The sequence below is a fragment of the Colobus angolensis genome, unplaced genomic scaffold (assembly GCF_000951035.1).
Source record: "Colobus angolensis palliatus isolate OR3802 unplaced genomic scaffold, Cang.pa_1.0 Scaffold143, whole genome shotgun sequence".
Classification (NCBI taxonomy): domain Eukaryota; kingdom Metazoa; phylum Chordata; class Mammalia; order Primates; family Cercopithecidae; genus Colobus; species Colobus angolensis.
The window spans coordinates 491,034-515,411 of record NW_012114522.1 but is presented as its reverse complement, the minus strand read 5'-3'; the positions used below and the strand labels follow the sequence as shown (position 1 = coordinate 515,411).

At 58.1% G+C, this 24,378-nt stretch overlaps 1 protein-coding gene across 2 annotated transcripts in view; it reads right to left on the bottom strand.

Moving 5' to 3' along the window:
- Positions 1 to 207: 207 nt before the first annotated feature.
- The window catches only part of RGS12 (regulator of G-protein signaling 12), a 125,593-nt gene continuing 101,422 nt past the window's right edge, over positions 208 to 24,378 (bottom strand). For both annotated transcript variants that reach the window (XM_011935376.1, XM_011935377.1), the window contains 12 exons: positions 23,641 to 23,784; positions 22,713 to 22,892; positions 22,263 to 22,416; positions 19,028 to 19,104; positions 17,112 to 17,306; positions 16,715 to 16,788; positions 16,065 to 16,191; positions 13,951 to 14,047; positions 11,677 to 11,756; positions 11,143 to 11,296; positions 8,902 to 9,450; positions 208 to 646 (listed from right to left, as the gene is read on the bottom strand). In XM_011935376.1, coding sequence (XP_011790766.1) covers positions 417 to 646; positions 8,902 to 9,450; positions 11,143 to 11,296; positions 11,677 to 11,756; positions 13,951 to 14,047; positions 16,065 to 16,191; positions 16,715 to 16,788; positions 17,112 to 17,306; positions 19,028 to 19,104; positions 22,263 to 22,416; positions 22,713 to 22,892; positions 23,641 to 23,784 — 2,061 coding nt within the window. In that variant the 3' untranslated portion in view covers positions 208 to 416. The remainder of the gene's footprint in view (positions 647 to 8,901; positions 9,451 to 11,142; positions 11,297 to 11,676; positions 11,757 to 13,950; positions 14,048 to 16,064; positions 16,192 to 16,714; positions 16,789 to 17,111; positions 17,307 to 19,027; positions 19,105 to 22,262; positions 22,417 to 22,712; positions 22,893 to 23,640; positions 23,785 to 24,378) is intronic.

Sequence of the window (24,378 nt, the reverse complement as noted above, 5' to 3'; positions counted from 1 at the left end):
GGGTCCCCACGTGATGGCGAGAGCCAGTCTCTGCCATCTGGTCCTGGCCCTCAGGCCCCAGGAGTCACGCGTCCCTCTCCTCAAAGCCCCTTTGACCTGACCTTGGGGCATTTATCTTCCTCAGGCCCCTCCGTCTCCTGCACGACCTCCTGGGGATGTGTTCGGAGAATGAGTCTGTGTCCCCAGCACCCAGCACCAGACCGACGCTTGGGTCCTCAGAAATGCTTTATTTGGGCAGCAGGGGCCAGGGCCAGCATGGTGAATGTCCCGGGCCAGTGCCTCCAGCGAGGTCACCCCCTGCCCTCCTGGCTCCTGAGGGTGTTGGTGGCTGCGGTGGCCCCTCTGAGGCTCACAGAATCCACTGGGGCTGCCCCACCCCGACACGTCCACGGGAGAGTTGGCCAGGCCAGGGCGGCTCAGACGAAGGTGGCGTGGTGCGCGCTGGCCCTGGGCTTCGCGGGCTCACCTGGGACGGGGCTCAGACCGGGGAGGTCTGACGTAGGAGGCCCACCACCGGCCTGCGACCTCCCAGGGCCAGCCCGTGCCCCCCCGATGCCACCATCCCGCCCGGGCGCCAGGCCAGTTACAAGATCCACGTCGATGATTCTGTTGACCGGGAGGCCTCGGCTGCCGTGGGTCCCGCTTCCTGTCACAGGGAGAAGAGAAGCTGTCACTTGCCTGACCCAGCCCTGGGCCCCTGGAACCCACCCCCAACCCCGAAGGCCCCTGTACAGACACTGGGCATGGGAGGGGTTCCTGAAACACCCCAAACACATCCCAGAGGCAGCTGGCCTCCCACTGTGGGCCTCTGGGCTGGGGCAGGTGCACCCAGGGGAGGTGCAGTGTTCCCAGAGTCCTCCGCAGAACAACTGCCACCAAGTGGGGGAGCCGACCCACTCAGAAACCCCACCACCCTGCTTCCCCACTGCAGCTCAGGAACAGAGCTGGGCCCCCGGCAGAGCCCCCACCCCGACTGCCCCCCAATTCCTCCTGGGTGCTGTCCTCAGGGCCCACCGCCAGGCCCAGGGCCCATCCTCAGGGCCCACCCCCAGGGGGTCGAGCACTAGGTTGGAAGCAGTCCCAGACAGGCTGGACCCTCTTGGCCTGGTGGAACGGGCCCTGAGCCCTGCGTCTGCTGCCCCATCCCACCCTACCAGGCTAGCCACCTGCTCGCCCACCTGGCTCACTGCCTCAGCACTGTCTTCACCGCACACACCCTGCTCTGGGCCTGCCTGTCGTGTCCCCTCCCCCTTCATCCCTGGCCCCCCTGCTGAGGCCCCTCTTCCGGGCTGGTCAGTGCCTCTGGCCGCACTTCTGGCTCCAATGCCCACTCCAGTCCCAGGAGATCCCGGCTGCTTGAACCGGCCTTGGAAGCTTCTAGACCCAATGTGGGCAGGCCATCTCCTTGCCAGCACCCCTGGGAGGCCTCCCTACCCAGGGCGTCACTGCCCTGCCACATCCGGTGACCTCCACGTGGACCCCTGGAGGACAGAGTCATGTCTAAGCCAGGGTGGAGTCCTCAGGGGCCAACGAAGGGTGGGGCCAAGGAAAGTGAACGGTGTGCACAGAGCAGGTTGGTTCACGCGCCGCCCAGAGCTCCATGGCAGGACCCCAGGGCCTGAGCAGGGGCAGTGAAGGCCCCATGCTGGGAGAGCCCAGAAGCCCTTCCCCACGCAGTGACTCCACCTCCCCCTCTGCATAGTGGGGGTGACATTACCAACCCAGAGGAGCGGCCTTCGGGGACAGGTTCCTGCGTGCCCAGAGTGCCTCCCGGGCAGGGGTCCAGGAGCTTCCTTCCCCAGTGAGCCTGGGGCTGAGGCCCTGGGACAGTCACATGTATGCCAGAGTGGAGGCCTTGAGGCGCCTACGGGGTGGCAGGGGCACCAGGCCTGGGCCCACAGCAGACAGGCTGCAGGAAGAGGCAGCCCCCGGCCGATGAGAACCAGGGACAGGCGGTCCCTGCTACCAACTGCTGCCCTCCCCAGGTGAACCGAAGGCCTGGGAAGGTGAAGACCCTCCTCGATCTACAGTTCTGAGATTCCTGAGAAGGCCGCAGGGTCCTTGCTGCCCCAGCAGCTCCGTGGCCATCAAGGTCCTCAACCCCAGTGTGCCCCACCTCACCCTCAGTCCAAGCTTCCGGAAGCAGCCTCCATGAGGCATCTGTGAACAAGTCCTGGCTGCGGGCAGAAGGTGTGGCTCCCCTCTTGAGCGTGCCCAGACTGTCCTCTTGAACAGGTCCCAGCGGTGGCCCCAGAGGCCCTCATCCTGGCCTTGACGCAGCAGCACCAGGGTGCCCAGCCAGTGTGTGGGAGCTGCATGGGGCCTGTGTGTCTTACTCAGCCAGGCCCGGTGGAGATGCCGTCTGGAGGCATAGGGGTCCATGTGGAGCAGCTGAGACTGGAAACTTCTCCCAGTCAGGCCTCTGCTCATTCAACAAGTATCCTGCTACATTCTGCCAGGGCTAGGAGCTAGCCCTGCCCCCAGGGGACAAAGGAACAGCTCTGCCCATCTCCTTCTTGTCTCCAGGTCCCCATGGCTCCGAATACCGGGCTGCAGGGCTGGGAGGTAACAGGTGTGGGGAGAGGCAGGGGTTCGCCCCCCTTTGCCGGTCAATTCCATGGGCATTTGGGCGTTTGCTTGGAGTGTTCATTGGGCTCCGAAGGGGCCTGCGACCCCACACGTGTCCAGAAGCCCAGCTCTTCCCCGCCAGTCCCACATGGACAGATGGGAGGACAGGCCCCTGTGGGCCCCAGGCAGAGACCGTGCTCAGGATGGGAGAAACACTTGTTTCTGGAGATAGGACAGCTCTGTACGGACCAAGGACGTCCACATCACAAGGAGGGGGCCACAGCCAGGCCCTTCCTGCCTACGGGACCCAGCTTTGCCCTCCTGTGCAGGGCAGCCAGCCCCAGGCCTGTGACTCAGCCACCTGGCCCAGCCCTGAGCAGTGCACAGCCTCACCACCTGCTTGCCAGGACCTGCCCAGGGAGCACCTTCTTGCCCAGCGTTTCCCTGGCAGGGATGGCGACACAGAGGACCCAGCAGAGCCTGCGCCGCCTCCAGAGGGGCCTGGCCTCCTGGTCTCACTCCTGGTGCCACATCTCCAAACATCCAGACCCGAGGCCACACTGGGATCTCGTTTCCTGCTGCTTGGGCCACCTGTGAACCTCTCCCCTCCCTGTTGCCCCATGGCTTCCTGCCCTCAGCTGGCTGGTCCTGCCGGTTCTGACTGTGCTGTCCAGCCTTCCCGGGAGGGGGTCCTGCTGGAGACCCCACAAGACACAGCAGGAAGGCCCCTCTTTCCACATGGGCAGGCCCCTCACTGGCTGCCGGTCGCCCCCAGGCCTCCCAGACACTTGTCCATGAATTTCTCTGTGCCAACCACTGCCAGCTGCTCTGGCCTAGGCCTGGGGCCATAGAGGTCAGGCCCCTGCCCCACCCTGGTCCTCAAGGCCGAGTCAGGAACCCCAGCAGGCACAGCGGGAGCAGGGGCATGGCCTGAGCCCTCCCAGGCTCTCCTTTGAGACCCGGGCCTGGCACCTATCCCACTGCCCTTCCTGCCCCCAGAGGGACCCCGTCCCCCAGGCACTTTGCTCAGCCTCTGCCTCCATGCTCCAAATCATCTGTGCTGCCAAGCACAGGCACCTCCTGTTAAGCCTCCCCAGTGCCCCTTGGAAGCTTGCAGGGCACAAGGACACCCAGGCAGGCTGAGCCGGCTCACACTGAGAACATGGCAGGAACTGGGGAGTGAGGGGGAGCCAGAGGCAGGGACCCCACAATCCACTCTGGCTCCCAAGGTCCCTTCCCTTCCCAGCCTTCCCACCACAGCGCCCCCCACAGGCTCCTGCCGAGGCCCGTGCACTCCTGCTGATGGGCTCCCATGGGAAAGAGTATCCCCAGAACCCTAGTTCCAGAGTGTGACCCCCCAAGGTCCCCCGTCCATGTGGGTCCCCAGCCAGGACCATGACTGTCTGTGATGGGCTGGGGCTGGGACAGAGCTCCTCAAATATTTGCTGGGCATTGGCGAGGGAGTGGACAGCGCCCAGTAGGGTGCATAGCGTGGTGTGTGGGGAATAGGGGAGTAGGGATGCCTCAGGGCAGAGGAGTGCATGTGGCAGACCCCAGGGAGGGGCTGCAGGCCAGAGCTCCAGCAGTACCGGCTGAGATGGGCACAGGTGGCCAGTCCTGGAGGGAACATGAGGGTGGGCCAGGTCATGGTCACTTGCAGGCCTGAGACTTCCACTCTGCAAGACCTGGCTGGAACTTCAGGTGGGGCAGACACTTCAGGGAAGGAGAGGGAGGAACCTAGGGTGGCTTGTGGTGGGATCCAGGACCACGTGTCACAACTGGGCTAGGGGCTGTGGAGGAGGGCCCAGGCCCGCTGGTCAGTTCAGGAAGCCCCTGGGGAGCCATGGAGCTGGGCAGGAGCCAGGAGGTGCTCTGGGGAGAGGAGGCTCTGGAGAGGCACCTAGCAGATGCCCTCAGCAGCTCTGCAGGCCTGAGACCAGTGGCAGGCTCCTGGGGCTGTGTCCCCAAGAAAGCCAGTGCTCTCAGTCCACATCAGAGTGAGGGGGTCTAAGCTGCATCTGTTCCTGTGGAGGGCTGGGCACAGGAGCTGCTGAGGAGGCTCTCTCACAGGAGTGGCTCTGGAGAGAGCGGGAGCCAGGCGGGGCTGCATCCTCACTGGGGCCTCAGCAGGTACAACACACTGGCCGTGCCACGGGGCGTACTTTCACCCCCAGGGTGAGGGGCGTGACCTCACTGCAGAAGCCCCAGCAGGCAAGCATCGCACACCTGGTGGGTAGCTGAGCTCCAGGCGCCCTGAGAGCAGGCACTGGGCCCGAATGTGTCCCTTGGGGACACTGGCGCCTCCAGGTTGAGTAACCCCTGCCCCCACCCAGTAAGCTGCCCCAGGGGACTCCGGTCCCAGGACAGTTATGTGAGGACCCCTCCTGAGGCAGTGCCTAGCAGCTCTCTGCTGGCAGGTGGAGTCCGTCCTCTTGGGACGTCTGCACTAGGAGCTCAGCCGGCCATGGGGCTGGGCACTCAGCCTTACCAAAGGGGCTGGGAGGAGCCACTGGCCTCCAGCCCCTGGCCAGGACCCCTGATTGTGGCCTTGCAGCCAGCGGGGCAGCAGTGAGACCACCCAGCTCCTGGGCTTGTTGTTGGAAACCAAGCAGATCTGGTTAAGAAGACCATTGGGAATTATTACCAACACGACCATGAGAACCCGTCTTAAGACTGCGCGTGCGGAAGGAGCACTGTGCATTGGAAACTCAGGTGTGGGTGCACGAGACCTTTGGAATGCCTCTCTCCTTTGTGAAAGCACAAAGCACAGACATCTGCTTCGGTGCAGGGATAGAAGATGACTGCTAAAGGCGGGATGCAGCAGTGCTGGAGGGACATCTGCTCCCTCCCCACGAGAACGGAAGGTGAGCATTTTGGAGGGTTCCTGTGTCAAGACAGATACGCACAAAACGTGCCATGCAGACACACGGCAGGTGCACACCCCGACACATGCCACACGCACACACACCAGGCGTGCACGCATGTGGGCATATCTGCCTGACACACTGGCGTGGTTTGGCTCCGTGTCCCCACGCAAATCTCACCGTGAATTGTGATAATCCCCAGGTGTCAAGGGTGGGACCAGGTAGAGGGAAATCGGATCCTGGGGGCGGCTCCCCCCATGCTGTTCTCATGATAGTGAGTGAGTCTCGGAAGAGCTGATGGTTTTATAAACGTCTGGCATTTCCCCTGCTGGCTCTCATTCTCTCTCCTGCCGCCCTGTGAAGAGGTGCCTTCAGCCATGACTGTAAGTTTCCTGAGGCCTCCCCAGCCATGTGGAACTGCGAGTCAATTAAATCTCTTTTCTTTATAAATTACCCAGTCTCGGGTATTTCTTCATAGCAGCAGGAGAACAGACTCATACACAGAGCACTGTGTGGACACACACACCCGTCAGCGTGCCCTGGAGCCTCGCGAGGGGCCTGGCACTTCTCCCACTTGCAGCCTCTGTTGTGTGTGTCACATAGCTAATGCTCAGGGCCATTAGACTGGGCGGTCTGGCAGCAAGTGGCCAAAGGGAAATGAGACCCACCCGCATGCCACTGGGGACCAGACATGCATGGGGGTACTGGCCAGCCTGCAGGACCTGACGGGTCTCGGCGCATGGTGCTGGGGCTAGACAGATGGGGTGGAGTGCCGCGTGGCACGTGGCGCTGGGGCTAGAAGGATGGGGCAGTGCGGTGCGTGATACTGAGGCTAGAAGGGCGGGGTGGAGCACCACGTGGTGCTGAGGCTAGAACAGGGTGGCATGGCACGTGGCACTGGGGCTAGGATGGGGTGGTGTGGCACGTGGCACTGGGACTAGGACAGGGCGTGGCACTGAAGCTGGAAGGGCGGGGTGGCACAGCACAGCTCTGTGGAGACTCCCCCTACCTCAGGGCTATTGCTGGCAGCCTCCACCCGTAGCTGGCATGCTGCCCACTGTGGCAACGGGAAGGGCGGGAGCCTGTGGGCTTGGCTGCACCTCCTGTTGTGTTTCTCACCCCGGACGCTGGGTCCAGGGCGGCTACCACATTGTGAGGAAGCATCCCACAGCAACTGTCAGCGTCGGAGAGCTTGGCCCTCAACGACCCCCAAGCTCCTAAACCCTGACAATGGACGGCTCAGCACTCAGTCCAGGCTCGCCCCAGGCCACAGACGTGAAAGAGGTTCCATGAGGCCACCATGGTGTTCACAGCCTGTTTCCTTTGCCGCCATGGGCGGGCGAACTCTCCAATACAGAGAATCCCATTAGAGCAGGGGTTCCAGAAAGCAAGCTGCACAGAGCAGTTTCCGTCCCAAGGCCCCCAGCAGGCGAGAGCCAGCAGCGCCAGAAAGACTGGGCAGGTCCTCAGCAGCTGTCCCGTGTCGCCAGGGACAGACATGTGGAGGACACAGGCCTAGGACCTATGGCCAAAGTCACTCCCACCTCCTTCTCCCACTGGGTCTCCTCCTAAGACAGAGCCCAAGAGCCAAGGGTGCAGGGTACCCACCTGCCCAGGGGCTGAGGAGCCAGCAGGGCAGGGAACCAGTTCTGGCCAGTGGCAGTCAGGGGCAGCCACCAGAGTGCAGGGGGACCTGCTCCTCCCAAGGCCGGTACCACCCACCCTCCTGCCACAAATGTGTCAGGGACGTCCAGTCTGGGCCCTGCACTATAAACCGTCAGCTGGGGTGCTCGGCTGGGCCTGCACTGTAAACCACCTCCGTGCTAATGGCCCTTGGCAGGCAGAAGAACTAACCCCCAACGTGGGTCTGTCTGGCCCTCCCAGGCAGCCCTACACACACCACACCTGTGCGCAGAGCCAGCCACAGTCCCAGGGCCGCGTGGCCGGGGTGTGGGTGCAGGACTGCAGCCCGAGGGCCAGCGGGCCAGCCCATCTCAGCACCCGCCCACAGGGCCACCATCCCTTCTGCCATCCTGCCGCATGGCTGTGCTGTTGGGAGCACACCAGGCGCTCAAGAGTTTTGTTCAGTGGATGGTATATTTTTAAAAGCCACTAGATTAAGGTAAATCCACTTAATCTCCTAAAAATGTGTAATATTTCCCCTAGATTAAGATACTTTTATTATTTTCTGAAGTGAAAACAAAGTTTCAAATGAGAAAGAAAAGTTGTAAGCCAGTCCAGTGATGATGTCCAGAATTTATTACTCCTGGAAGAACAGACTCAAAACGCAGGTGAGAGCCACATGGGTGTCCACTGAGACGGGTGGAGGGGACTCAGGCCAGGGGCAGAGGCTGCAGAGTGGCACCGGTGGGAACACTGGGCACCTCAGGCTTTCTCATCCAGGCATGTCCTGGCTGGGAAAGGGGCCAGGGAGCCCCTCCCACACCACACGTGGCCTCCAAAGGGCCAGATATTTACAGATCTACAGACATGACACCCTGGTCCCCTGGCGAGGTCCAGGCTACAGGTCTGACAAGACCAAACCCTGTGGCGTGCCTCTCACTGCCATCAGCATCCCGGACCGGGGGCAGGACGGAGAGGCTCTCCCTTTGCCCCCAGCAGCAAACCACAGCAGAGGTGTCCACACACCCCCGAGCACGCTCCATGACACACGCCCTGAGCAGCTCCTCTCTCCAGGGAATGGCCACACAGGCCACAGAGGCCACGGCCCTCACACCCCTGGAAACAGCTTTCCCTGCTGGCTGCTGGGAGCTTCGCCTCCGTTTCTGGTATTTGTGGCTCATGGCAATATCCCTGCTGCCTGCCAGGCCATCCCGTTCACTTCACACCCACCGAATCCCCTGCTTCCTCTGAGAAATGCCTGTGACACCCGCGGTCAGGGAGCCCTGCTGATGGCACCTCCGCTCCGGAGCACCCACACCACCCGCTACTGGGGTGCGGGTGGGTCCGAGCTGCACTCTCAAGGCTCTTCTGAGGACGGGCCTGTGTCTCGGAGCCCTCTCCTGCTATGAACACAGAGGGCTTCACTTCCTCACTCAAGACAAAGACAAATGCTATTGTTTTCCAGTCTTGAGACAGGAACACTGAAAATGGTAGCTGTCCAGATTTGGAAAGGAACGCCTCCATTTTCAGAAACCCCCAGGCCTCGCCCAGGGTGTTCCCAGACCCGGCTGCAGGCGCCGCCACGCATCATTCCTGCAAGAGCCTCTCAGGACACCAGGATGCCTGCCTGGAGCGCCTCGGGGGGACCATCCTGACAGACACTGGCCTGTGGCCACACGAGCTCCCCCTTTCCAAGAGGGCCAAGGAAGCCCCCAATCAGCAGGTGAGGAGGGCCACAGAGACCACCAGTAAACAGTGGTAGCCGGGGGCCCGCTGTCCTTCTGACTGGAAGCTGAGCAGACCACGCTGACGGGGCCAAGGTAGAGGGATCAGAACCTGGAGGTACCTGGTCTGGAAGGTCCTGGCACGTCCTGGGGGGCGGAGGGCGGTGGCAGCAAGGTGCTGTTGGGGCTGCTGATGTCCCCCTCCCCCATCAGGGTCAGCTCGGCCACGTGCTCATCCTCCACCGTCTGGATGCCCCCGGCCTCCACTTCCCGAGACTGCCTCTTCCAGATCTGCGTGGTGCCCTCCTGCGCGAGGGAGACGGGAGACTGGGGAGTGCAGAAGGACCCACTGGGAGACTTCTGCCCGGGGGGTGTCATCCCGGGAGGCCCAGGGGGGCTGGGGACTGAGCCTGGGCTGGTGGACGGGCTGTCGCTGCTCTCCAGGGCTGGCTCCCACTGCTCGCTGGGCGGGGAGGCACTCTCCCGGCCGTTGCCTGTGGCGCTTCTCTTGCTAAAGCCCTTGACCACGGCAGCTGCAGTGGGGAGGGTGAGTTCTGTGGAACCAGGAGGTAAACGGAGGAACTCTGGCAACACCAGGTCTTCCTTCCTTAGCAGCCCACGTTGGTCATCTGCTCTGTTGCTCTGAGCTTTGGAAATAAGCTCAAAAAACTCTATTGGAAGAAAACCCAGAGTGACCATGTTTTAGAGAGTTTCATATTAATGCCTGTCACAGCAGAACATTCTAGAAAGCTCTCATCCTGGGCTGTCCTTATGCCCTATTGGCTGTGGGTCAACAAGAGCCCTTTTCCGTCCACACTATCTTCCCACAGACAGCAAAAGGGAGAGCCCTGGGGCTTCTAGCACACTCTGTCTTCAGGAGTCTGAAAACGCTGTGTACTCCCTGAAAACCACGCTGTGTGAGTTGAACAAATGAGACAGACTTGAACAAACGAGACACTGGGCTCAACACGGTTATGCGCTGATGCCGTCTGAGTGGGATACTGTGGGACTCTATGGCCTGGGCTTTCAATTTAACCCTTGGGGCCCTCTGAGGACTAGCCCCTTCTCTGGTTGGTCAGCATCTGAGGCACCCCCACCGAGTCCCAGCTGCAGCTGAAGTCCTCAAAGTTGGGAGCAAGGTGAACCCAAGGAGAGGGAGGAGAGGAAGGCTCTGAGACGGGTGGTCTGGGAAGGTGCACCCTCAAATCCACGCCTGCCTCTCGGGGTCAGTGCCTCTGCGCAGAGGGTGGTCCTCCCAAGCCTAGGGTAGAGGGGGCAACATGTGCTCTCCCGCTCCCTGCCGAAGCTCCACAGCCGCGAGGGGCCAGGACAGGTGCCCCACAGCCCACCCACTGCGGAGGCCGCAGGCGCCTCCAGCTTCTTCACTGGCTCCTCCAGAACTCTCCTTCTCTTACCTGGGCTGGGTTTTCTAGTATAGCAGGCCCCAAGGCCACCATTCGAGGTAGATGGTATCTAAACTGGGCTTTCTCTAGCACTGGAATTACATTCTGAGTTTTTAACAACTACAAGGGATCTAAAATCTCTGATTTCACTGGTTCTCAGAAACATACCAGCTTCAAAGAGGGCGTGTGATTTGTGTTTGGTGGCCGACAAAGGCTGGAGGTGTGTTTTACAGTTTTACTGTGAGGTCGGACTCCACAGCCAGCTGTGACAAAGCTGTGACAAGCCAAGTGGACTGGCAAGTCCGGCGTGGATGAAAATTCAGGTCACAGTGCCCGCTGTTGGTTTTGATTCTGTTTTCAATGCTTCTCTTTGTTATAAACTTCTGGAGAAAAAGCAGCTTCAAGAAAGGACTCATCTCTCCATCTCAGTGTTCCAGTGTGCCTGTCGCCTCTCCTGGAGGCCAGCGGTGTGCAGGCTGACCTTCCTCACTGATCCCCGTGGCCAACAGAGCTCAGCAAGCCCACGGCCCTTCCAGGCCAGGGTGCTCCGCCTCCCCTAACCTGGGCGCCCAGCTCCACCTGGGGTGGACTCTCTAATGCTAACTGTGCCTCCAGCCACGCTGGGGACCCCAGCACAAGCCAGTGGTGGGGCCACAGGGAAGAGCCGGGGTGAGAGGGAGGCGGAGCCTGCAGGGGCCTCAGGCATCTCAGGGCAGACAGTGCTGCTCACATCGGCTGCCCCTGACGCCCTAGGAGGCCTGGCACTCAGTCTCAAAACTGGGGTTTCGGTGAAGTGATCCCAACAGCCCACAGACTGCCCCCAGGAGAAACATGTCTTCCAGGCCACAGGGACGGACTGCAGTCACCCAGATGCTGACAGCTCAGAGCAGATCTACAGACTATACTGGAAACTAACTGTGCATTTACTAAAAACGTGGAAGTTTTAAAAAGTTCACATACCCTCTGCTTCGTCCAAATTAATTTTCTGATATTTTTTTTTCCCAATCTTTGCAATAGATTCTTCTCTCTTTGAAAGCCGGGGATCCCTAGCATTTTTTCCATTTTCTCCTTTTATTTTAATAGAATTAGACTTGCCTAGTGTTCTTTCCTCTCCCTGCATTAGAAGGAAAGTCAAAGTTCTACTTTCATTTCAATACACGACAATTTATCATTCATTAGTTAGAGATTAGAAGGCTCATGAAATAGATTGCATTGATACAGAATTTACATGCATTGCAGAAAAACCATTGCAATGATAAAGATTACAAACAAGAATAGCATTTAAGGCACAACCACTCCCGCCTCAGAAGAAAGCCAGTCCTTGACAGGTAAGAGGGAGCTGGGCATCGGCAGGGACCAGAGAGACCCCACCAAGGAGCGTGGGGAGACACACGTGATAAGCAGGCGGTGAGGAAAGCGCCAGGGCACTGCGCAGAGCAGGCGGGGCCACAGCGAGAGGAGCGGGGCACAGGGTGGGCCAGGGCGGGGAATTACCGTCGCTGAGTGGTTTCTGGAGCTGGAATGTACAGCTATGTTCTGTTTGACTGGCACACCTTTCTGTTTATCTGTGGATGCTAAACATAAGAAAGCTTTATGATTTCAGGGACTCGCAAATCCATCTGAATGTTTCGTAGACAGCCTGCTCCTGCTGTCTCCGATAGCAAAGCTGTAGAGAAGCCACAAGGCACCTGCTGCCCTTATTCACCATGCACAGCCCGGAGGGGAGGCCCCACGGGACAGGAGAGAGGACCCGTCCTCCACGTGCACAGCGGGGCTCTGTACATCTAACTAGGGACTTGCTAGGACTTGCTGGAGGAGTGATGTTGAAATTGAAAAGCTCATTTCATACACTATCTGGCATAAATATTCTTTAGAAAGTCAGAGTCTTATGTTTATGACATATTTTATTTTTCTTTCTTTTCTTTTTTTGAGATAGTCTCACTCTGTCACCCAGGCTGTAGTGCAGTGGCGTGATCTCGGCTCACTGCAACCTCCGCCTCCCGGGTTCAAGCAATTCTCCTGCCTCAGCCTCCCATGTAGCTGGGACTACAGGCATGCGCCACCACGGCCAGCTAATTTTTGCATTTTTAGTAGAGACGAGGTTTCACCATGCTGGCCAGGCTGGTTTCGAACTCCTGACCTCAGGTGATCTGCCTGACTCAGCCTCCCAAAGTGCTAGGATTACAGGCGTGAGCCACTGCACCATCTGTGACATATTTTCAAATACAGCTTTGCCCCATGTCAGGGCCACAGGCTGGCCTCTGCCGGCACTAACGGTCTCAAGCCCATTTCTCTGACCCAGATGTGACTGGAGGAGTCGCACTCCTGCCCCGCACACAACCCTACAAAAGTGCTGAGCACCAAGCTCCACCACAGGCCTTGCCTGTACATAAACAGGCTCCGAGGCCCCGCAGGCCCTGGGCACAGGGGGTCAGCTGGGGCAAAGCTGCTGGCCGCCCTGCTGGTTACACATGCTGTGCCTGCCCCACCTGCCCGGGTGTCAGGGTCCGGGGCAAGGCTTTCCCTAGAGCAAAGGGTGGGCTAGGGGAAGGGTCTCTGCTCTGTGAGGAGCTGGGGAGAGAAGCAAGGGTTGGAGCTCCAGGGCTAATGACCTCAGTGCTTGCTTCTGACTAGGACCCATGGCCCAGGTCTCCCTGGGTGGGGACAAGGGAGCCACATATGCCCTGCATGACATCATCAGGGCCAACAACCTGAAAAGCAGAGGGGCAGCCCAATGTCACCTGAAGTGGTTCCTCACAAAGTGAGCTCTCTACCTAGAATGTCTGCAGGTGGGTTTCCAGAAAGCTCTTTCCAAGAGACACACCTCCCTATGGCACCTGCACCTGCAGGCGCTAAGGCCACGCCTCTGCCTGTCCCTGGGGACAGCTACAAACAGGACCCACCCTCCTGGGTCTGAGTAACCTTCCTCACACATGGTTCTCAACCAGGGCTCTAAGGAGGGCCAGCTCCTGCGCGTCAGGATGAGGTGGGGGCCGGGAGACGAGCTCATCTCTGAAGGCTGCTGGCCGGACCCCAGCTTCCCCAGGGCAGGACTGTCATGACCAAGGAACACATGGAAAAGAGCTCTGTCAACCACCTGATTCCCTGCACACAAGGAACTGCAGAACCAGCCCAAATGACTGAGCCTGCAGCCTCCACTTTGCTGGGCAGAGCACAGCCGTCTACTGCCCTGGCTTCCTGTTTTGTGCCTGGAGGGAAGGGCGCCAGATCAGGGTACCAAGGAGGGACCAAGCGACCCAGACCATTTCCCTTTTGTGTACTGGCTCAAAAGCCTCCCCCTCCCCTGGGCCGGCCCCACCTGCCCTCTCTCCTGCGCAAGCCCCACTCACCCACTCCCCTGCACTGGCCCCGCTCACTCTCTCCCCTATGCCAACCTCACATCCCCCTCCCCTGCACCGGCTCCGCTCACCCTCTCCCCTATGCCAACCCCACAGCCCCCCTGCACTGGCCCTGCTCACCCTCTCCCCTATGCCAACCCCACAGCCCCCTCCCCTGCACCAGCCCTGCTGTCTCCTCTATGCCAACCCCACAGTCCCCCCTGCGCTGGCCCCACTCACCCTCTACCCTGTGCAGGCCACCCCCCCCAATTCTGTGCAAGCCCCATCTGCCCCTCCCCTGCGCTGGCCTCACTCACCCTCTTCCTTGCACCGGCCCCGCCTGCCCCCTCCCCTGCAGCGGCTCCATAGCACCCTCCCCTGCACTGGACCCACTCACCCTCTCCCCATCCGCTGCGCCGGCCCTACTCACCCTTTCCTCTGGAAGGATCCTTCTCCTCCAAGACAACCCGCTGTCCGTCCAGACTCGATATAGGGGCGCCAAGGTCCAGGGGCTCCTTCTCTCCACTCTAGGGCAGAGATGGGCACTGAATAATTTACCCAGATTGGAACTTCAGGGAACACATGTGTGTGATCCCACCCGACTGCGCGACTGTCCTAGGCTTGATGGAATCATGCAGGAGATGGCCCTAAGGTGAGGCCTGCCTGACTGAGGCACACGTGCTAGGGCTGAGCCGGGCTCCTGACATGGGTAAGGAGTGCCCTGAGGAACTGCGTGGGCAGTGCCTCCCACATCGGCCCCTCCAAGGCCCAGGGGCAGGGCAACGTGTCAACACTGGAAGCACCTTCACCCACACATCTAATGCTATAAAATGCATGTAAAATACTTGGAAATAGGAAGTGAAGCCCGTATGAGTCTCCACATTGCTCACAACCTCGATGGTGGCCTCCCTAAGAACCCACTCACTGACCCTCGGACGCTGCTACGAGGGGAACACTGACCCTCGGAGGCTGCTATAGGGAAATACTGACCCTGGAAACTGCTATGAGGGGAATACTGAGAGCAGATGTTCTCCTTTGTAAACAAGGAAGCAAAGACAGACAACGTTAGGAGCAGGTCTGAGGTTGAAATGAAATGCCACTGGCCACAGGGCCGGAGTTCTTGTCTGCATCAGAGTTCTCCTCTGGCAGGGAATCTGACTCTTCACCTGCCATAATCACTGTTAAGAAAAGACATCTGAACGTGTTTAGCATTCACAATCTGTCAGTCAGGGGAACGACAGCCGTCCAGTGCCAGGCGGGAGAGGCTCTAAGCTCCTGAAGGGGCCAGTCTGCTGGGCAGGCGCGGTGGGCCTTGCGGGGGGAAGCAGAGGAGCTGCCCCAGGTCCCGCCTTCTCCACCACATTCGTGGGCACAGGGGGGCCACAGAATTCACTGGAGAGGTCAGCAGAAAGCATCTGAGAAAAAGCCACATCCCAAACAACCCATTCCACACAAATCCTCCATAGCCCACACAGCCCAAACCCTGCCTGGCCTGGAGCCCTCGGCAGCCAAGGGCCACAGCTCACAGAGAACCAGCCTGACTGCAGCCAGCCCTTCCACCCTGGCGCCCCCAAACCATGCCAAGAGCACGCTGCCACGACCAACTCCATTTTACAGTCAGGGAAACTGCAACACACAGGGGCTAAGTAATTGCTTTGCATCTCCACAGAGTCGGCCAAAGGGGCACACCTGGGAGCCAGGCCAGGTCTGCCTCCGACCAGCAGATTTCTGTACTCCAGGATGGAGCCTGCAGAGTGGGAAAGAGGTTTCTGGTTACCCTCAGAGGTGGTGTCTGTAAATAATTTAATAGGTTCTTCTTGCTCACTTCAAAGTCCTTGAATAATTTTGAGTGTAGTTTCTGGGAAAATTTAAATCCTGAAAATACTTGAAATCATTGCTCCAATAAAGTTGACAAGGAAAGAAGACTAGGCAGACGCTGTGCCCCTAAACCCCCACACCCTGGAGCACACTCAGCGGGGCCCAGCTCTCCCTGTCTCGCATGGCCTGCCCAGTGCCTGCTGTCACCACCCCAGGCAGTGTTTTCTTTCTTAATCCCATTCACATAATGGTGCAGTCTGGAAGTGCCAGCTGAGTTCTTCCATCTCCAAAGTGCAGGTGAGAATCAGGACATTTCCATGTGACCATGCCCTGGGGGCATCAGCACAATGCCCCGGCCCAGGCCCAGCAGGTGCCGTGGGGGCAGGGCCATCCGCACTCTCTTAACTGATCACATTTGCCAACAGCGGCGGATACGGGGATATTCCGGGGTTGGTTGGTTTGTTTCTCATTTTGGCCTCCCTGGAGCAAACCACATCTCAAATATCAATTCTTTTTGGAATGACCAAGGTACAAATAAACCATGATGGCTCCCACTGAACAGAATGAGAACTGGGGATGGCAGAGGCTGTTTCCTTTCCTCCAAGGGGGCAACCAAATCGGGGGAAGACACTGCTTCTTGGTGTGCCCTCTTCAGTGAACAACACAGAGGCTGCCAAAGGGAACAGTTCCCGTGGTGACGACGCCCGGGCCCCATGCAACACTCACCAGCCTCACCAGCAGGCCACTGAGGTCCAGGCCATACTTGGCCACGACGGGCCGCAGCACCTCCGTGACAGGCTTGGTGGGCTTGGCCTTGAGTCCCACTGACCGGTTAATCGGAACAAGATCCAGCCTGGTGGGGGATGGAAAAATTCACTACAGACTCATGTCAGCTCTCATTAGGAGATCAGTTCACGAGCAGAACTACAGCACAGCCTGGCCTCGGTGTGCCCCGCACCAGTTCAGCCCCAGCTGATCAGAAAGTGCTTTCCTCCGCGTGGGAAAAGTCAGGCCAAGCAAGGGCTGTGGCCTCCTCCTCCCGGGACAGCAGCGTCCTGCAGAGCAGCCTGGCTACCTGTGGGGCATCCGCCCTGCAGAGAGCACTCCTAACCCTCCCTCTCGGCATCTTAGGGGGCTGTGCTCACCCAGGGCAGTCCTTGTTCACGGGGCAGGGAGGAGAGGGCCCCTCTCACCCCTGGGCTTGCAGGGGTGCTGCCTCATGTGGGCCTTCATCCCCCACCACCCCTACCGACACCCCATCGTAGCCCAGCATGGAGCATCCACAGGCTACCCGCTAAGTGCAGAGACCAGCAGGTGGTGGGCACATGGGGTTGGCTCTGGGAGCCTCAGGTGAATGACAGCGATCTTCCTCTTACCGAAACAAGGTGCGCTTTTCTAGGCGCAGGTCCCTTGACTCCAAGATGCTACTGTCTTGGTGCAGCACCAGAGGCTGAGGAACAAACCAGAATCAACATGGGCACAGAGGCACCCCCGAAAGGCAGAACAATGTGCCCCAGGTGCACAGCTGTGCAGAGCAAAAGAGCAGCTTCAGAAATAGCCATCCAAAGAAAGCGATCACTCTTTCCACACCGACCTAGCACCCGCATGCAAAGTGCTCCCAGCAAGTAGTTCAGATAATCTGGCCTCCACTCCAGGCACTGTTGAAATGAGGAGCGCAAGACGGGACAGCCTGAGGACTCTGACAAAGCTAGGGGCCAGGGAGCAGGTAGGCCATGGCCTGAGGGCAGCATGAGGGTCAGGCGGGCCCAGTACCTTGTCCCCGCCCACCAGGAAGAGGTCTGCGGCCGCCCCATTGATGCCATGCCGCTCACAAAGTCCAGACAGGATGTCTTTGATGGAGAAGCCCGCCTTGACAGCCACCACGCAGGATGTCCCATCCGGGAGGTGAATGCAGCAGTGCTTGGTGGCCTTGTCCTTCTCGGGTGCCAAAGTCCTGCAGGCCTCCGACTGGGGAGTGGGGAGACAAGCAGTCAAGCGGGCACCAGCATCACAGGGGTGCGGGGCATCTCCCAGAGCAGCCCAGCTGGCCCAGGCCTCATGTGCTGGAGAGGCTGGTGCCCTGCCACTGTCCTAACTGCAGCTCCCCAGGTGCACACATCTCAGGCTCAGTCCACACTGCCTGAGGCGTTGGGTTTTGTGAATTAACACGGGAGAGCAGTCATCATTCTCTCAGCTCTGGGCCTCACTGGCCATCGTGCTCAGGACAGCACGGGCCCTGATGCGGCTCTGCTCAGAAGGCACATCTGGGCTTCTCCACCCAGAAGCAGGGCCGTCCTGCGGGGCCCACTGAAGCTGCCCTGTGAGGACCACTCCCTCCTGGGGCTCTGGGTTCCAGCACGCTATCCTCTCTATACACAGCTCCCCGAGCACATCGTTCCAATGTAAACCTCACCTGGACTGTTACTTCATCATCACCGCCTTCTGGTAGTCTGAAGTCTCTTTTCCCCGAGCATTATTTCAGGAAACTAGTTTGTACAGTGGTAGGCTGGCTGCACAAAATGGCCCGACCATCCCCTTCCCTGTCTCCATGCCCCTCGTAATATGGCTTTGTGGCTCCTCTCATGAAGAGGTGGAGTCAGCCCCAGCCCAGACCTCAGTCGGCAGAAGGAGCGGCTCCAAGCCTGGGCCTCCAGAGGCCGTCCTCCTCTGCTCACTGTTGGGGTCCCTGAGACGGCTGTGGGATGGGGTGAACTGGCCTGCTGGGTGAGGCAAACGAAGGGTCCTGTCAGTGCTCCTGCTCCAGCCAAGGGCCAGCAAGGGCCAGTCATGTAACTGAGGGCCTCTGGGACCAGCCAGCTGGCTCCTGTGCCAGGTAACCAGAAACACACAGGCGAGGCTGGCCAGAACAGGCAGCACCACCAAACTGACCAGAGACCCAGCACAACAGTCATTGTTTTCAGCTCTTGAGTTTGGGGGTGGGGAGGTATTAGGCAGCAGGAGCTAACTGACACCTGGTAAATCCTTATAGCTTTCAGTGTTATTTGGAACAACTGAAGAAGAAATTATATTCTACATTCATTCCTGCCTGAAAATTTCAAATGACTAGGATGCTGGCAACCAGTGAGGTTTTCCAAAATTCCTATCAAACAACATCTAATGAGCTCACGAGTCCTGCCTGCGCCCGCTCATCTCCCTCATCTGCTGGAAACAGGGGCCAGGAAGAGCACCAGCCACACAGAGCGCAGGCGTGAGAGGGTGCGGGGAGACAGGCGGCCGCAGGCAGAGGGGCAAACCCTGCAGTGCGGGAGTGCGTGTGACGCTCACGCGGTGAGACAGGGAGTGCCTGCTCTCGACGCCTTCTGTTGATTCTTAGTGGGAGTTCACAAAAACTAAATTACAACAAAAAGACTTAAGAAATAAATCCAAAGATACTTTGAGTTCCCTCCCTCGTATAACTAATAGTTTTTCGTGCCCTCTCAGGAGCCCTAGGCTGGGGGACCACGAGGCTGGGGGACCACGAGGCTGGGGGACCACGAGGCTAGGGCCTTGGGCCACCCTGCACTTTGCCACTGTCCCTGGGCTGGCACCCGAGCCTCGTCCCCCAGCTTTGCAAAGTGAACACTGGGTTTTGTAAACGCAGGTTTCCATGGGGCAGAGGTGTCACCAGTCAGCGGGTGGGGACAGCCCTGAGCCTGAGGCCTGTGGGATAAGGGGAGACAGTGACTCACCAGGTCCAGGCTCCCCGCAGAGGACACAGAGCCCTGGGACTCTCGGCGACACAGGCCTCCATTGGCATGCAGGGCGTCTTGACGGGGGAAACACAGTGACTCACGTCAGTCAAAACTCTATTTATTTGGTCACATCTCCCAACCCTCTGTCCCCTTTAGGCTGAGCAGACAGACACACACAGCACGTAGGGCAGACACCAGGCAGCCCTCCCCGCAAGGCACCGCCTCGCCTCGCTTGGTGGAAACAAGTCACATGTGTCTTCCTAACCCTGGAAGCCAGTCAGGGACCAGTGCGGCTCTACCCACCACGAAGCGGAGACGCCACTCTCTGCCCTGTCCACCTCCACATCCTGGCTCCAAAACATGCTTGGCTCACGGCAGGTGCCCATTAAGTCACGTCAGTACATGCAGTTCCACAGCACGGACCCAGGTGTACGTCCCAGCCAGGGCCTTTCCTCCACTCCATCTGGAGCTTTCATCCCCAAATGTAGTTTCTGGGCCTAACTGGAACCCCCCCGCTGTGGCAACAGCCTGCGCTCTCAGGCGGATGCGGCCTCCAGACCCACTCGGTCCCCATCCTTTTTCTCTGACATCCTGACATGAACCATAATGAAGTGTCGATTGTCACCAACCTCAACTAACTGTATTCTTAGGCTAATCTACAAATCATGAAAATTCTGACACAGAAAGGACTTTTCAAACAGCACCTGCTCCCAAACCACGCTGCTGTGCATGGGCTCTGGGACCTGAGGGGAGAGGGGAAGGCAGCTCCCAGACCCACTGGCCTCCAGACTGCAGCCACCTTCCACAGGAACAGATGCCCAGGCCATATCCTGGGCCAAGATCAGAATGTGTTAGTTCTGGGAGTGCCTGCAGTTCGGGTTTTATTTTTTTGGTTTGCTTTGTGTTTTTCAGAGACAGAGTGTCGTTGTGTCCCCCAGGCTGGGGTGCAGTGGCACCGTCATAGCTCACGGCAGCCTCCAACTCCAGGACCCAAGCAATTTTCTTCCCACCTCAGTGTCCCCAACAGCTAGGACTACAGGTGCGCCACCACACTTGGCTAATGTTTATTTTTATTTGTAGAGATGAGTGTCTTGCTATGTTGCCCAGGCTGGTGTTGAATTCCTAGGCTCAAATGATCCTCACACCTTGCCCCCGGCCAAAGCACTGGGATTTAAAGGCATGAGCCACCATGCCCCACTGCTATCAAGGTTTGATTTTATTTATTTGTTTTTTGAGACAGTCTTGCTCTGTCACCCAAACTGGAGTGTAGTTCTCGGCTCACTGCAACCTCTGCCTCCCAGGTTCAAGTGATTCTCATGCCTCAGCCTCCTGAGTAACTGGGACTAAAAGTGCCCGCCACCATACCCAGCTAATTTTTTTTCCTTTTTCTGAGACAGAGTCTCGCTCTGTTGCCCAGGCTGAAGTGCAATGGCACAATCTCAGTTCACTGCAACGTCCACTTCAAGGGTTCAAGTAATTCTCCTGCCTCAGCCTCCTGAGTAGCTGGGATTACAGGCATGCACCATCGCATCTGGCTAGTTTTTGTATTTTTAGTAGAGTCGGGGTTTCACCATGTTGGCCAGGCTGGTTTCAAACTTCTGACCTCAGTTGATCTGCCCGCCTCAGCCTCCCAAAGTGCTGGGATTACAGGCATGAGCTATCGTGCCTGGCTCCCCCGCCTTTTTTTTTTTTTTTTTTGTATTTTTAGTAGAGCCTTACCATGTTGCCCAGGCTGGTCACCAACTCCTGAGCTCAGGCAATCCGCCTGCCTCGGCCTCCTCCCAAAGTGCTGGGATCACAGGCATGAGCTCCCACGCCTGGCTCTATCAAGGTTTTAAAAGCCCTTTGCAGATCTGCCAGGTGTGGGGGTGGGCACGAGCGGATGGACTGTCTGAAGCAAACACTTCCATCTCCCAGGTACTCGGGAGGCCTGGCCCCACCTAATGCCATAGTGTCCATCTCCCAGGTGGCCTGCTACAAAAGTGAGCTCTACAACTCTCAGCTGCCTTTGCTTGGAGACGAGCACCTCACAGCATGGCCAGGAGTTCAGGGCTGCCCACATCAAGCCCTCACCAGCACCTCCTTCCGTGACCCGGGAACAAAGCTCCCCCCTGCAGGTGGGGGCAGCCATGCACAAATGCTTGACACTGCAGGGCACGCACAGGAGCCGCAGCGGCAGAGCACAGAGCACCCTGCTCACCTGCCTCCAACAGGGCCATGCCAGCTGGTGCTAGCACAATCACCTCACTGCCTGATTTAAACTAGGAGACCACAGGCTTAGTGCCAGTCCTCTATCAGGCAGGACACTCATTCCTGAAAATTAATACCTTTCCCAAAAATCTCTAGAGAAGAAAATCTTTCCAGCTCTCCCCTTTGTGCTTTTCAGCACCTGGTACAGAACAGCCTCATCTTCGCCAGCATTCAGCATGGGCATCTCCAGGCCCTCTGCCCTGCCGCCTGCCAACACCACCCAGCTGGTATCTGGAGCTCAGCCAGGAGCCACCAAAGACCCTGCAGCCCCACCCCCTGACGCCCTGGGAGCCGTCTCTCTGCCTAACTTTTGTTACAGGAAGTCTCAGACGTGCACAAGAGAAAAAAGGGACAGAGCATCCAGAATGGGCAGCCCCCGATATCCAATACCAATCTTAACTTGGAAAATGCTCACAACTTCAACTACGCTACCACAATCTAAAATCCACACACATGGAAAATGCTCACTACTTCAACTACGCTACCACATTGTAAAAACCACACACATGGAAAAGGCACATGGACACTGACACCTACCTAGGAAAAAGCCCCGGCAGAGAACCAAGCTGCCACTGGGGGAGATGCCCAATAACACATTTGTGTGTTCCTATTTGTACTTGATTGTATTTTCCAAATTTTCTACCAAACGCACCTATTACTTTTGTAGTGAAAAGCAGGAGAGGACACAGATGTTCAGCCGCCACTGTGTGGGGGAGGCCTGAGGTAGGCACGGGCTGGAACATACTGAGCCCTTTTCTCTGGAAGATTCTGAAGCAGCCCTGCTGCCCTCTGGCTGGCTGCCAGGTCGTGTCCCCCAGACACAGTGGCATTCCTTATTCATTCAGAGAAGCTTCCTTGACCCACCCACAGGGCCTCTCACTGCACACATGGCCCAAAGTCATCACCAACCCCCAGAGCAGTGCCAGAACAGGGACACGGCTGCCTGGCCTGGACACCATAGCCCAAGAACCACCCCACAAACCGTCTGCATGGTCCCCGTGCTCCCTCTTCTTCTGGGACCTCCCGGTGCTCCTGGTCCGTGACCACGAGAAAAACGCGCCTTTCCGCTTCTTCTCACTATCCTCATCCCCCATTTCTTCGTTCAGGGATCGGCCGGATTTTGATTTTCCACTTAACTGTCATCAAATGGAAACCTTGGTTAAAACCATGTGAAGTTATTTTACTATTACATTAAGTGCAAAGGAGGCAATACTGAGCTGTAAACACAAGCCCTCTATGGGACAGTATCACTTCCACAGGCCGCAGTGTGGCCCTGACAGGACTCCAGAAACAGCGGCTAGAACTTTCCAGCATGGAGCATCACCCACCACTGGTGAAGAAGCCGACAGGGCCTCTTTTCACTTCCCGCAGAACAGCTCTCAGCTGATGACATACAACCCACAGGGCGTGAGGTCAGCCTCAGGGAGGTCACCTTTTTTGGCGTGGACACACTGGACTGGTCTGAACCGAGGCTGTGCTTGGAAGCCGGGCTGCTGGGGACCTGCTGGGAGTCCGGGAGTGCACGGCCCTCCACTTCCGCCAAGATGCATTCCTGGTACAGTGGGGACTTCAGAAAGCGAGTGTAGCTATCAAACTTCATGAGATTGAAGATCTGGGGAGGGGATGTAAGGCGGGACAGTCACAGGAGGGACCTGGACATGCGGCCTCAGGCGCACGGCTGCTTGGCGACCTGTAGGCAACCAGTGGCCATCCTGAAAGGACATCATTTCAGTCCATTTTTCCCCGCCAGCCCCAAGAGTACTTAAGAGTTATTTCCAGTGTGCCTCTATATCTGAGTCTTCTTTCTTATAACAAACCAGCCTTTATCACTCTTAAAATTAGTGAATTCTGACAACTTACAGAAGCCATCAGCACGAGCAGACTCCAGATAACTTTCGTTAAATAAGATTAAAACCAAAAGTGACTAGAAATCTAATAGCAGACTGCTTTGAAAATGCCACCCTATGCGTCTGTGAATGTGACCCACATGCTGCAGTGACATGCAAAGGCATGTCTCGAATAGCATAGGGCCTAACGCACATCACCACAGCAATGTCCTACAATGCAAAACTTCAAATGCAGATGTGCCATCACTCATGCAGGTGTGACTCCACACAGATGCACATGCATTGAAACACGAGCCAGTATGAACAGGCAGCGCATTGCAGACAGGCACACAGTGGTTCAGGACTTATTTCAGGGCCCTACTGAAAGCTCCACTTTCTGTCTGTGTTTCTCCACCTGTGTCTGTGATGCTCTCAATCCACCGGCCTGTCTGATAGCACATGTTCTTTGAAGATGGACCCTAGGCCCCGAGCCCTAGCCTGGACTCCCCACAAGCTCCCATGGCCTGGGGTTACCTGGAGCTGCTGCTCCTTGAACATATCCGGGTGAGGTGCACGGAGGACATCGTCTGCTAGCTGGGCCTGGCTGTCGATGTTGACCGGGGTGGTGGCTTTGCTGCACAGAAACTTACTGAAAATCTCCCGGGCCCTGTAGGAAAGCTGACAGAAAGGCACCTGAGCAGCCTGGCACGGCTTCCTTTCCCCACACTCCTGCTGCCTGCCAAGGCCTGACACCCCCGGGCACTACAGATGTGTTCTCACGGGACCCAGTCAGTACCTCTTAGTTGAATAAATCAATACAAGTGTGGCCAGAATGCAGCAGCACAGGTGGGCTCCTCTACGATTGTTTAAACGGATACTTAAAGTGTCCCAAAGACCCAGGCGATGCGAGCCCAGCAGCAGCTGCACACGGGCAGTACTGGCGTGTGTCCACACACACCTGGTCTTGGCAAGGTGGGAGCGCAGGAGAGCAGCGCCCTCTGAGCATCGTGACAGATGAAAGCAGCCCCGGAGCCTGGAAGCGAGGCCACAGGCCGACTGAGAACACAGCAGCCAGGCCGAGCCGAAGCGTCCCTCCCAGGCCTCTCCCGCACCTCCCACGAGGCGCAGGAGGAGAAGCGGTGACACCCACGGCCTGGGATGACTCCTGCCTCTGATTTGCTTTCAAATTCCCCTAAATACACATTCCCGCCTCAGAATTCCAGCACACTGAAAGACGACCCATCTGCTGGTGAAAGCTGGGGCTGAGGGCGT